Source organism: Theropithecus gelada, chromosome 8, assembly GCF_003255815.1.
Source record: "Theropithecus gelada isolate Dixy chromosome 8, Tgel_1.0, whole genome shotgun sequence".
NCBI classification, from domain to species: Eukaryota; Metazoa; Chordata; class Mammalia; order Primates; family Cercopithecidae; genus Theropithecus; species Theropithecus gelada.
The window spans coordinates 16,179,348-16,192,920 of NC_037676.1; the positions used below are offsets into that span (position 1 = coordinate 16,179,348).

Genomic DNA, 13,573 nt, shown 5'->3' on the forward strand with positions numbered 1-13,573 from the left:
CTCTGGGCTGTGTGGGGAGCTCTGATGTGCTGGGAAATGCTTCCTGGCTGGCAGTTACTGACCATGGCTGTGGGGTTGATTTCTCCACACACAAGCAGCAGATGGCTTCAAGGTTTTACAATTGCTAAGGGTTTAAAACTTACAATCATAAAATCACATTAATAAGTGCTTTCCTAAATACTGAGTTTGCTGTAATTTGGATGTAGTTTACAGCTTATTAACTTGATTTTTTCTGGAAATCTAAAATCCAATGTGCTTAGTCTTCTTTAAGAAATATGTGTGTCATCTACATGAGTGGATATAAATACATTTGCAGGGGACATATGTAATCTATAATTATTAAAATGAACTTTAACACATTTTTTTCTTGATGGAAGCTACTGATTGCAATTTTTTTTTTTTTTTTTTTTGAGACACAATCTTACTTTGTTGCCCAGGCTGGAGTACAGTAGCATGATCTCGGCTAACTGCAACCTCTGCCACCTCCTGGGTTCAGGCAATTCTCATGCCTCAGCCTCCCATGTAGCTGGGACTACAGGCGCATGCCACCACAGTCAGCTAATTTTTTTTTTTTTTGTATTTCTAGCAGAGATGGGGTTTCACCACGTTGCCCAGGCTGGTCTCGAACTCCTGAGCTCAGGCGATCCACCCGCCTCAGCCTCCCAAAGTGCTAGGATTACAGGCACCACACCTGGCCAGATTGCAAATATATTTTTAAAGCAAGTAGTGTCGTCACTTACTTCAAAGTATGTATTAAAGTATAAGAAGTAAGGCTGGGCCTGTTAAACCTTAACGTGTTAAAGGTTGATTTGTTAAATCTTAAATCTTGTTCCTTGCTGCTTCATGGCTGTGATCCGTGGGCCTCATTTGGGCTTGAACTGATACCTTTTCTGTTTTCTTTAAGGAGACGGGAAGGAAAATCATTCTTCTAAAAAATGAAAAGCATTAAAATAAAAAAAGAAACCCCAGCTTTTGCTACTCCTAAGGATTCAGTATTTGGAGGATGTTGCCAGAATCCGTAAGGATGCTTTTACTTTGCTTCTCCGGAGTGAATAAGCCTGTGTCTTCCCTTTGCAGAGAAAGGAGAACTCTTTGTGCCTTCTCCCAGCTACTTCGATGTTGTCTACTTGAACCCGGACAGACAGGCTGTGGTTCCTTGTCGGGTGACTGTGCTGTCGGCCAAAGTCACGCTCCACAGGGAATTCCCAGCCAAGGAGATCCCAGCCAATGGAACGGACATTGTTTATGACATGAAGCGGGGCTTTGTGTATCTGCAACCTCATTCCGAGCACCAGGGCGTGGTTTACTGCAGGGCGGAGGCCGGGGGCAGATCTCAGATCTCCGTCAAGTACCAGCTGCTCTACGTGGCAGGTAAGCCCGGCCACCCCTGTCTAGATTCTAGTCACTCCGCTGGTCAGTTTCAGGTACTGCTGTTCCCTGCCTGCAGATGGAATAAGGAAGCACCATGAGTGCCTTTTGTTTCATTGTTGTTGGGTTTTTTTTTCTTTTCCTTTTTTCCTGAAACAGTGTCCCTTTTTGCTGCCCAGGTTGGAATGCCGTGGCACAACCATTTTCTCACTGCAGCGTTAAAGCCCTGGGCTCAAGCGATCCTCCCTCCTTAGCCTCCTGAGTAGCTGGAACCACAGGCATGCGCCACCACGCCCTCTCATACAGAAGAGGTCTCCCTACCTTGCCTGGGCTGGTCTCGAACTCCTGAGCTTAAACAATCCTTCAATCTCAGCTTCCCAGAGTGCTGAGATTCCAGGTGTGAGCCACCATGCTCGGCCCACTTACGCTGTTCTTAAAGGCTTCCCTTCTGCCCCACCGCTTCTAGGATGTTCTTCTTCCTTGCTATGACTCTGACCAAAAACCCCTCTTCCCCCTTCCAGCCAAATCCTTCCATCATTCACTCTGGTGCTGCCTCTCTGTTTGATGAGCAGGTCTTCTAAGTCCCCAAACTCCTTTAGAGCATCCTCCCAGCCTCTTGGTCTTAACCCGAATCTGCTGTCTCCTAAGGACACCGTTCGCTCCCACCTCAAGGCTGGCATCCTTCTTGTACCCATTCCCACCCCCCAACCCTCATTCTCTGCCCTTCTGTTGGGAACCTCTGCTCTTTGGGGGCTCCACCAGCATTCTCATTTCCTTTCCTGTCACTCCCCTGAGTGCATCGAACATTTTGGCACTTCGTTCATGGTCCTGCTTGTCGCTCCATTTTTAGGGTGACTTTGATATCGATTTGGAACCCACTGGTCAGGTTCATGGACCCCTCATCTGCTCCACCTCGGATATTCCCACCCTCATCACAATGTGAACATGTCAACCACAACCGCTGTGACAGCAATCACCGGGGCTGACCCCAGCTCCAGTGACACAGGCTTGTACTTTCCCAGGATTCTGTGTTTAATGACTCCCTCAACCACAATCCTCACCTGCACCCCCTGTTCCCCAGGGCTTTCTGCCCTCCCCACCCACGAGGCTTAGATCGTGGCTCCCAGCACATCTCTACTCGCTACCCACGCCCTGCACGCCCTCATCTCTGTACTCCCCTCTCCCGTCCAGGAAAGAACCATCCTGGATGAACACAGCTAACCTTCTCCTCGTACCTGTACCCAGAGTTAAGAGCTGTTGGGACACTCCCATGGATGGGTAGAGGGCTTGGCCACGAATCCCCCATCTCTTGTCCACCCTGCCTGGCGTCCTCTGCATTTTGTTCCGTCTTTCTTCTGCTTTCCCCAGTGTGCACAGAACACTTGGAGTCCTCAAATACCCACCTCATCCTCTTCCAACTGGCCTTACTCCCTTTCTCTTGACAGATCTGAAACATGATCAGTCTCCCAGTTAAAATTGGAACTACTTCTTTTAATGTGGCCATTTTAGTGGGGAGTTTCATTTCAGGGCGTTTATACATGAAATACGTTTTTCCCTGGTAACTGCCAGCCATTCCACTGTGTTAAATCCCCCTTTTCCTGAGGGTAGGGAGATCTGTTAGTCGTGTTGAGTTTCCCTTTGACATCCAGGAGGCTCGCTGGGTGAGTAAGACAGCCTCGTTCTGATTTCTAAGGCTGTTTGTTTAAAATCTTCAGTCCCGACAATTGATCCAAGCCTGCTTTCTGCTCTTCCTTCCACATGCAGGCTCCATGCTGAGTCCAGCAGCTCTGAGCCAGAGGCCACAGTCCCCTCTGCTCCCCTCCCCTCCCCTCCCTGCTGGGACACCAGGTTAGGGGAAGTAAGAGACAGAGGTCAGAGCCCAAGAGCTGGCTACCCCTGGTAATAAATGCTGACCTGGCTTGCTGTCTGTGAGCCTGATGGGACCAGATAGTGACTCCAGTGCTTTGTCACAGGTGATAGGGACTCGCCTGTCACAAGCCCCTTTAGTGTCCTAGGCCCTGTCCCATGCAGCCTCGCCTCCTCCTGGACCCTCAGCTGGAGGCTGCCTCTGCTTGTATGAACTTCTTTGCTGTTAGGTGCAGCACGACTGAGAGAGCCTGGAGTCTTGACGTCTCTGTGTCCATCTGATCACCTGACTCTGGAGCAGGTAGCCACCAGAACATACTGTGGAGACACAGTCTGGGCCCTCTTTCCTTCTGGAAGTCCCCCACCCTGCCATCTTGTCCAGGGCTCTTTTGCCCCGGGCTGATGGCATAGGGGCAGGCTAGGAGCAGTTCTGTTGCAGAACGCCACAGCATCCCCCGCCTTCCTTGACAAGCGGTTCTCTGAGGCCCCTCCCTCACCTTTCTGGAGTGAAGCAGCCCCTTGCCAGCTTTGCAAGGGAGGAGGGGAAATCGTTTCTCCTTAGGCACTGTAGTCCCTCACAGGTGACTTTAGTCTCTCGGAGAACTCTCACCTTGACCAGGGGCAAGTGGTGTGTGTGGGCAGGGTCCGTCCCCTGCAGTGGAGCTTCTCAGGCAGCCCTGTCGGGGGATCAGTAGCCCCAAGAGTGAGCTGCTCTTTGAAGTTAAAAATTGGGCTCTGTCATGCCTCGTGTTCTCAGCCATGGTGCTTATTCAGCAGGCCATGCCCCTCACGCCCTGTTACCAAATCCCTCTCACGGCCCTGCTTCACCTCCCCGCGTGCTGCGCTGAGCCCACCGCTCTTCCCCACTAGAACCAAGTCCCTGAATGAAAGAGCTCTCCATGTCCCATCTCCACTTCCTTTCCTCCCACACACTCCTCTGCCCACTCCCATCTGGCCTTCTCCCTTGACTTCCACCAAAGTGGCTGTTGCCAAGGTACTCTGGGACCCCCATGCCGTTAAAATTTGTCCCCGTCCCACTGGATTCCGCCTCCCCTGCATGGAACGGCCTCTGCCCTGGTTCCATTTTTTCCAGCTTCCGCCACCTCCCCTACAGCTTTCTCACTCTTCTTGGTCAGCTCTTAGCATTCTATCAACTCTGAAATGCTGGTGCTCCCCCAGTCACCCTTCTTTCCCACTCCTTGTTCTCTCCCTGGGCCTGCTTCACATGTGTACACTGGTAATTCCCAAGCGGGTGGAAGTGGCCAGATCTGGAAGCACCAGATCCACGTGTCCGCCGTCCACCTCGAGCATGCACTGAGATGCTTCGGGACCCTCCATCCTCTGTGTGCCATCCCTGGACTCAGCGCCATCCTCCCTGGACTGGTTCTTCCTCCTCCTCTGCTTTGGTGACGGGACTACCTTCATCCAGGGGACAGGCCTGTGGCTGGAAGTCAAGCTCATCTCCCTTCTCCTCCCAATCCTTTGTACTTTTTTCATTAAATCACTTTCAAATCTTACTGTTTCTCTCCATCCTCACTACAAAAAAGGGATCAAGCTAGCATTGTCTCTGCCCTGGTCTTACGTGAATACCTTCTCATCCATCTCCCCTATGTCCACCTTTTCTTTCTCCACTCTGTTTTCCACATTGCAGTTGATTTTTTTTTTAAGGCAAAATGTTGCTGTGTTGCCCAGACTGGAGTACAGTGGTGTGATCTCGGCTCACTGCAACCTCCACCACCTGGGCTCAAGCGATTCTCCTGTCTCACCCTCAGTATCTGGGATTACAGGCATGCGCCAGCATGCCCAGCTAATTTTGTATTTTTAGTTGAGATGGGGTTTCACCATGTTGGCCAGGCTGGTCTCCAACTCCTGACCTCAGGTGATCTGCCCACCTCGGCCTCCCAAAGTGGTGGGATTACAGGAGAGAACCACTGCGCCTGGCCTCTGATTTTAATTAAACTATTCAGTAGGTTCCCACTTCTCCCAGAACCAAAGTCCAAATCCTCTGTGTGGCGTGAATGGCCTCGCATGGACTCACCTCTGTCCTCCTCCCCATCCAGGTCTCACTCCTCCCTCCCCTCCTCTCCCCAGCCCTCCTCACTCCGCCACCACCTCTCACCCAGGGCCACGCCCATGAGCACTCCCAGCCTGCTGGTGCCTCCCTGCTTCTCCTGTTCATGTCTTTGAAGCTCAGTCTTGAGATTGTAGTTCAAATAGTACTTCCTCAAGGAAGCCCTTCCTGGCTCTCAGACTGTTGTATTCTGGCCTTTTGGAGTATACTGGGCTTCTGCTTCATAGCTTTTAACACAGCATTTTAAACTAACCATATAGGCCGGGCGTGGTGGCTCAAGCCTGTAATCCCAGCACTTTGGGAGGCCGAGACGGGCNTGGCGGGCAATTATAGTCCCAGCTACTCGGGAGGCTGAGGCAGGAGAATGGCGTAAACCCCGGAGGCGGAGCTTGCAGTGAGCTGAGATCTGGCCACTGCACTCCAGCCTGGGTGACAGAGCGAGACTCCGTCTCAAACAAACAAACAAACAAACAAAAACTAACCATATAATGACTCACTCAGTGTCTGGCCCCTCCCTTAGAATACAGGTTCCAGGGGCTCAGAGATCAGGTCCATCTCCCTCCCTGGTCTAGACCCACCTGCTAGCACACAACCTTGCTCAAGGCTACCATCAAAATTGCTCGTTGACACACCTGTACTCCCAGCACTATGGGAGGCCAGGGCATGAGGATTGCTTGAGGCTATGAGTTGGAGATCAGCCTGGGCAACATAGACCAAAAAAACTGAAAAATTAGCCAGGTGCAGTGGCTCATACCTGTAATCCTACCTACTCAGAAGGCTAAGATGGGAGGATGGCTTCAGCTTTCCTCCAGGATGCAGGAGTTCGAGGCTGCAGAGAGCTAAGGTTGCACCACTGTTGGCAGGTTCCTGTACTCCCAGCTACTCGGGAGGCTGAGGCAGGAGAATGGTGTGAACCCTGGAGGCAGAGCTTGCAGTGAGCCAAGATCACGCCACTGCACTCCAGCCTGGGTGACAGACCCCGTTTCTTTCTTTCTTTTTTTAAATTATTATTATACTTTAAGTTCTAGGTTACATGTGCACGACGTGCAGGTTTTTTACATATGTATACATGTGCCATGTTGGTGTGCTGCACCCATTAACTCGTCATTTATATTAGGTATGTCTCCTAATGCTATCCCTCCCCACCCCCCACCCCACGACAGGCCCTGGTGTGTGATGTTCCCCACCCTGTGTCCAAGTGTTTTCATTGTTCAATTCCTACCTATGAGTGAGAACATGCGGTGTTTGGTTTTCTGTCCTTGCGATAGTTTGCTGAGAATGATGGTTTCCAGCTTCATCCACGTCCCTACAAAGGACATGAACTCATCCTTTTTTATGGCTGCATAGTATTCCATGGTGTATATGTGCCACATTTTCTTTAACCAGTCTGTCATTGATGGACATTTGGGTTGGTTCCAAGTCTTTGCTATTGTGAATAGTGCCACAATAAACATATGTGTGCATGTGTCCTTATAGTAGCATGATTTATAATCCTTTGGGTATATACCCAGTAATGGGATGGCTGGGTCAAATAGTATTTCAGTTCTAGATCCTTGAGGAATCGCCACACTGTCTTCCACAATGGTTGAACTAGTTTACAGTCCCACCAACAGTGTAAAAGTGTTCCTATTTCTCCACATCCTCTCCAGCACCTGTTGTTTCCTGACTTTTTAATGATCGCCATTCTAAATGGTGTAAGATGGTATCTCATTGTGGTTTTGATTTGCATTTCCCTGATGGCCAGTGATGATGAGCACTTTTTCATGGGTCTGTTGGCTGTATACATGTCTTCTTTTGGGAAGTGCAGAGACACCATTTCTAAATAAATAGCTTGTTGAGTGAATTCTCCATAAATGAAGAAATTTGTTTCTGAAACATGATGAGGCAAAGGCACTGCAAACCCAGGTAGCAGTTGTGCCCAAACATCTTTCACATCTGTATATTTAGATTTTCTCCTCCTCTTGTGCGGATAGACAGCCACACACTTATCTGCTCCCTGCCACCCCCGTGGACGCCACCACCCAGTACTTCCTACATGCTTCTTCCCTAAGGACTTGTTCCCCCTCACCTCTTTATTCTCTTCACATGACCCCTGACGGACCTCTGAGCCTCCTCACCTAATCACAGGCTTGGAGGCTGTCCTGGGAGTCCTGGTGCCAATCCCATTCCAGACCACCAAGGTCAACAGGTAAAGGTGGCTTCAAAGGAAGCCCCAGGTGGTGGGCTCACACCGTCTTGGCGCTGGACGGGAAGTTGTGAGAAAGGCAGAAAAGTCCATCTGTCTCCATAGAAAAGAATGCATGTGTAGGTTTGTTTTTGAGGTTACGCTCAGGGTCTCACTCTCCCTGTCTCCTGCTTGCTTCCAGTTCCCAGTGGCCCTCCCTCAACAACCATCTTGGCCTCTTCAAACAAAGTGAAAAGTGGGGACGACGTCAGTGTGCTCTGCACTGTCCTGGGGGAGCCCGACGTGGAGGTGGAATTCACGTGGATCTTCCCAGGGCAGAAGGTAAGTGTCATACTCAGCACCTGCATCTCAGCACTGCATCTCAGCCAGCCATTTTAATTCACAGCTTTGTCCCCATCCAGTGCTACATGCCATAGCTTAAGAAGTGCAAGAAACATGTGGGACTTTGTTGGGGGCCAAGGCTTGTTTGTTTTCTTTGAAGATGTTTCAGTATATTAAAAAAATTTTTTTTAAGGACAGGAAATAAAAGATTTGAGTTTCATTAGTCAGTTTGCTCAATGTACCCTCTTCATATGCAGGGGTTTTTTTTTAAACCCTTAACTAAGAAGGGACAGTAATGCTCATCGCAGTGCCATTCACAATACCAAAGACATAGAATCAACCTAAATGCCCTTCAGTGGTAGATTGGATAAAGAAAACGTAGTACATATACACCACAGAATACTATGCAGCCATGAAAAAGAATGAGATCGTGTCCTTTGCAGGAACACAAATGGAGCTGGAGGCCATTATCCTTAGCAAACTAACACAGAGACAGAAAAACAAATACTGCATGTTCTCACTTGTAAGTGGGAGCTAAATGATGAGAATACATGGACAAGAAGGGAACAACACACACTGGGGCCTACCTGGGGGTAAAGGGTGGGAGGAGAGAGTGGATCAGGCAAAATAACTAAGGGGTACCAGGCTGAATATTAATACCTGGGTGAAGAAATGATCTTTCATTTCATGACATGAGTTTACCTCTATAACAAACTTGCACATATACCCCTGAACCTAAATAAAAGTTTTTTAAAAAATAAAAGGACACTGGGAGGAAAGGGAAATGAAGTATCTCACTCTTTTCTGCTGCCCCCACCTCAATCTTCAGTCCCATCTTCTGGGTCAACTAGAATCTCACCTCCTCCTGGGGTCCTTCAGAGTGTTCTCTTTGTTTTTAATCTGTTTTGTCATTTTTTTATTTCAGTAGGTTTTTGAGAACAGTAGGTGTTGGGTTACATGAATAAGTTCTTTGGATGATTTCTGAGATTTTGGTGTATCCATCACCTGAGCAGTGTACACTATACCAAATGTACAGGCTTTTATCTCTCACCCCGCTTCCCACCCTTTCCCCCCGAGTCCCCAAAGTTAATTGTGTCATTCTTATGTCTTTGCATCCTCATAGCTTAGCTCACATTTAACAGTGAGGACATACCATATTTGGTTTTCCATTTGTGAGTTACTTCAATTAGAATGATGGTCTCCAGTTCCATCCAGGTTGCTGCAAATGCCATTATTTCATTCCTTTTTATGGCACAGTTGTATTCCATGGTATATATACTATATTTTCTTTATCCACTCATTGACTGATGGGCATTTGAGCTGGTTCCATTTTTTGTGAATTGTACTGCTATAAACATGTGTACGAGTATCTTTTTCATATAATGACTTCTTTTCCTCTGGGTAGGTACCCAGTAATGAGATTGCTGGATCAAATAGTAGTTCTACTTTTAGTTCTTCAAGGAATCTCCACAGTTTTCCATAGTGGTTGTACTAGTTTACATTCCCACCAGCAGTGTAAAAGTGTTCCCTTTTCACCACATCCATGCCAACATCTGCTGTTTTTTGATTTTTAAATTATGGCCATTCTCGCAGGAGTAAGGTGGTATCACATTGTAGTTTTGATTTGCATTTCCTTAATCATTAGTGATGTTGAGCAGTTTTTCATATGTTTGTTGGACTTTGGTATATCTTTTGAGAATTGTCTATTTATGTCCTTAGCCCAGTTTTTGATGGGATTGTTATTTTCTTGCTGATTTGTTTGAGTTCCTTGTAGATTCTGGGTGTTAGTCCTTTGTCAGATGTATAGATTGCAAAAATGTTATCCCACTCTATGGGTTGTCTGTTTATTCTGCTGATTATTTCTTTTGCTGTGCAGAAGCTTTTTAGTTTAATTAAGCCCCATCTGTCTTTGTTTTTGTTGAATTTGCTTTTTGGTTCTTGGTCATGAACTCTTTGCCTAAGCTAATGTCCAGAAAGGTTTTTCCAATGTTATCTTCTAGAATTTTTATGGTTTCAGGTCTTAGATTTAGTATTTGATCCATCTTGAGTTGATTTTTGTATAAGGTGAAAGATAAGGATTCAGTTTTATTCATCTACATTTGGCTTGCCAATTATCCTAGCACCATTTGTTGAATAGGGTGTCCTTTCCCCATTTTATGTTTTCATTTGCTTTGTCAAAGATCAATTGTAAGTATTTGGGTTTATTTCTGGGTTCTCTATTCTGTTCCACTGGTTTGTGTGCTATTTTTATACCACTACCATGCTGTTTGGGTGACTATGGCCTTATAGTATAGTTTGAAGTCAGGTAATGTGATGCCTCTAGATTTGTTCTCTTCACTTAGTCTTGTTTTGGCTATGCGGACTCTTTTTTGGTTCCGTATGAATTTTAAGATTGTTTTTTCTAGTTCTGTGAAGAATGGTGGTGGTATTTTGGTGGGAATTGCATTGAATTTGTAGATTGGTTTTGGCAGTATGGTCATTTTCACAATATTGATTCTACCCATCCATGGCATGTGATGTGTTTCCACTTGTGTCATCCATGATGTCTTTCAGCAGTGTTTTGTAGTTTTCCTTGTAGAGGTCTTTCACCTCCTTGGTTAGGTGTATTCCTGAGTTGTTTTTTTTTTTTTTTTTTTTTTTTTTTGCAGCTATTATAGAAGGGGTTAGGTTATTGATTTGATTCTAAGCTTGGTTGTTGGTGGATAGCAGAGCTGATTTGTTTACATTAATTTTGTATCCTGAAACTTTGCTAAATTCATTTATCAGTTCTAGCAGCTTTTTGGAGGAGTCTTTAGGGTTCTCTAGGTATATGATTATATCATCAGCAAACAGTGACAGTTTGACTTCTCTTTATCGATTTGGACGCCTTTATTTCTTTTTCTTGTCTGATTGCTCTGGCTAGGACTTCGAGTACTATGTTAAATAAAACTGGGCATCCTTGTCTTGCTGTTCTCAGGGGAAACGCTTTCAAGTTTTCTCCATTCAGTATAGATGGTTTTCATTACCTTAAGTTATGTCCCTTCTATGCCAATTTTGCTGAGGGTTTAATCAAAGGGATGCTGGATTTTGTCAAGTGCTTTTTCCGTGTCTGTTGAGATGATCATGTGATTTTTTGTTTTTAATTCTCTGTGGTGTATCACATTAATGACTTGTGTATGTTAAACCACTCCAGTATGAAACCCATTTGATCATGGTGGACTATCTTTTTGATATGCTGTTGGATTTGGTTAGCTAGTATTTTGTTATGGATTTTTGCATCTATATTCATCAAACATGTTGGTCTATAGTTTTCTCTTTTTTGTTATGTCCTTTCCTGGTTTTGGTATTAGGGTGATACTGGCTTCACAGAATGATTTAGGGAGGATTCCTTCTTTCTCTATCTTGTGAAATAGTGTTGATAGAATTGATACCAGTTCTTTGAATGTCTGATAGAATTCATTTGTGAATCCATCTGTACACATATATATGTACGTGTGTGTATATGTGTGTGTGTGTATATATATATATGATTGTGATATTTTCCTGTTGGACAAGTCCTTTTATCATTACATAATGTCCCTCTTTGTCTTTTTTAACTTCTGTTTCTTTAAAGTTTTTCTGTCTAATATAAGAACAGCTACTCCTCTATAAGACAGGCCTTCACCTGTAATCCCAGCTGCTCGGGAGGCTGAGGTACAAGAATCGCTTGAACCTGGGAGGTGGAGGTTGCAGTGAGCCAAGATTGTGCCGTTGCACTCCAGCCTGGGCAACAGAGTGAGACTCTGTCTCAAAAAGACAAAACAAACAAAAAGAATAACTACTCCTGCTCACTTTGGTGTCCCTTTTCATGGAATACCTTTTTCCACCCCTTTACGATAGATTTATATGAGTCCTATTTGTTAGGTGAGTCTCTTCAGAACAGCAGATACTTGGCTGGTGACTTCTTACCCATTCTGCCATTCTCTATCTTTTAAGTGGAGCATTTAGGCCATTTACATTCAACATTAGTATTGAGATGTGAGGTACTATTGTATTCGTTGTGCTATTTGTTGCCTGAATTGTTTTTTTTTTTTTTAATTGTGCTTTTGTTTTATAGGTCCTGTGAGATTTATGCTTTAAGGAGGTTCTCTTTTGGTGTATTTCAAGGATTTGTTTCAATATTTAGAGCTCCTTTTAGCAGTGCCTGTAGTGCCAGGTTGGTAGTGGTGAATTCTCTCAGCATTTGTTTGTCTGAAAAAGACTGTATCTCTCCTTGATTTATGAAGCTTCGTTTCACTGGACACAAAATTCTTGGCTGATAATTCTTTTGTTTAAGGAGGCTGAAGGTAGGGCCTCAATTTCTTCTAGCTTGTAGGGTTTCTGCTGAGGAATCTGCTGTTAATCTGGTATGTTTTCCTTTATAGGTTACCTGGTGCTTTTGCCTTACAGCTCTTAAGATTCTTTCCTTTGTCTTGACTTTAGATAACCTGATGACGATGTGCCTAGGATGATCTTTTGTGGTGAATTTCCCAGGTGTTCTTTGAGCTTCTTGTATTCAGATGTCTAGCTGTCTAGCAAGGCTGGGGAAGTTTTCTTTGTTTATTCCCTCAAATATGTCTTCCAAACTTTTAGATTTCTCTTCTTCAGGAACACCAGTTATTCTTAGGTTTGGTTGTTTAATATAATCCCACGCTTCTTGGAGGCTTTGTTCATTCTTTTAAATTCTTTTTTCTTTGTCTTTGTTTGATTGGGTTAATTCAAAAATCTGATGTTCGAGTTCTGAAATTCTTTCTTCTGCTTGTTCACTTCTATTGCTGAGACTTTCCAGTGTATTTTGCATTTCTCTAAGTGTGTCCTTCATTTCCAGAAATTTCTGTTTCTGATATCTATTTCACTGAAGATTTTCCCCTTCATACCCTGTGTCTTTTTTTGATTTAATTAAATTGGAGTTCACCTTTCTCCGATGCCTCCTTGACTAGCTTAGTAACTGACCTTCTGAATTCTTTTTCTGGCAATTCAGGGATTTCTTTTTGGTTTGGATCAATTGCTGGTGAGCTAGTGTGATCTTCTGGAGTGTTAAAGAAACTTGTTTTGAAATATTACCAGAATTGTTTTACTGGTTCCTTCTCATTTGGTAGACTATGGTAGAGGGAAGATCTGGGGCTCAAGGGCTGCTGCCCATGGGGTGCTCTCTTGATGTAGTGCTCTCCCCATTGCCCTATGTGTATGGCTTCCTGAGAGACAAACTGCAGTGATTGTTATTTCTTTTCTGTATCTAGTCACCCAGCAGAGTTACTGGGCTCTGGGCTGGTACTGGGTAGTGCCTGCACAGAGTCCTATGATGTCTCAGGTCTCTCAGCCATGGATACCAGCACCTGCTCTGATGGAGGTGGCAGGGAAGTGAAATGGATGAACTCTGTGAGGGTCCTTAGTTGTAGTTTTGTTTATTGTACTAGTTTTGTGTTGGTTGGTCTCATGCCAGGAGGCAGCACTTTAAAGAGCATTAGCTGTAGTAGTATAGGGAGGAACGGTGGTGGGCAGGACCCTAGAGCTTCCAAGAGATTATGTCCTTTGTCTTCGGCTACCAGAGTGGGTAGAAAAAGACCATTAGGTGGTGGCGGGGTAGGCGTGTCTGAGCTCAGACACTCTCCTTGGGCGGGTCTTGCTATAGCTGCTGTTGGGAATGGGGGTGTGGTTCTCAGGCCAATGGATTTATGTTCCCCAGGGGATTAGGGCTGCTCTGCTGTGTCGTGCAGGTCGCCAGGGAAGTGGGACAAAGCCAGCAGTTACAGGCCTCACCCAGC

The 13,573-nt window shown here is 45.5% G+C and overlaps 1 protein-coding gene across 3 annotated transcripts in view; it reads left to right on the forward strand.

Annotated features, from left to right (window-relative positions):
- PDGFRL (platelet derived growth factor receptor like) overlaps positions 1-13,573 on the forward strand; it is a 67,252-nt gene that overhangs the window by 51,646 nt on the left and 2,033 nt on the right. For all 3 annotated transcript variants that reach the window (XM_025393355.1, XM_025393356.1, XM_025393354.1), the window contains 2 exons: positions 1,078-1,371; positions 7,672-7,811. In XM_025393355.1, coding sequence (XP_025249140.1) covers positions 1,078-1,371; positions 7,672-7,811 — 434 coding nt within the window. The remainder of the gene's footprint in view (positions 1-1,077; positions 1,372-7,671; positions 7,812-13,573) is intronic.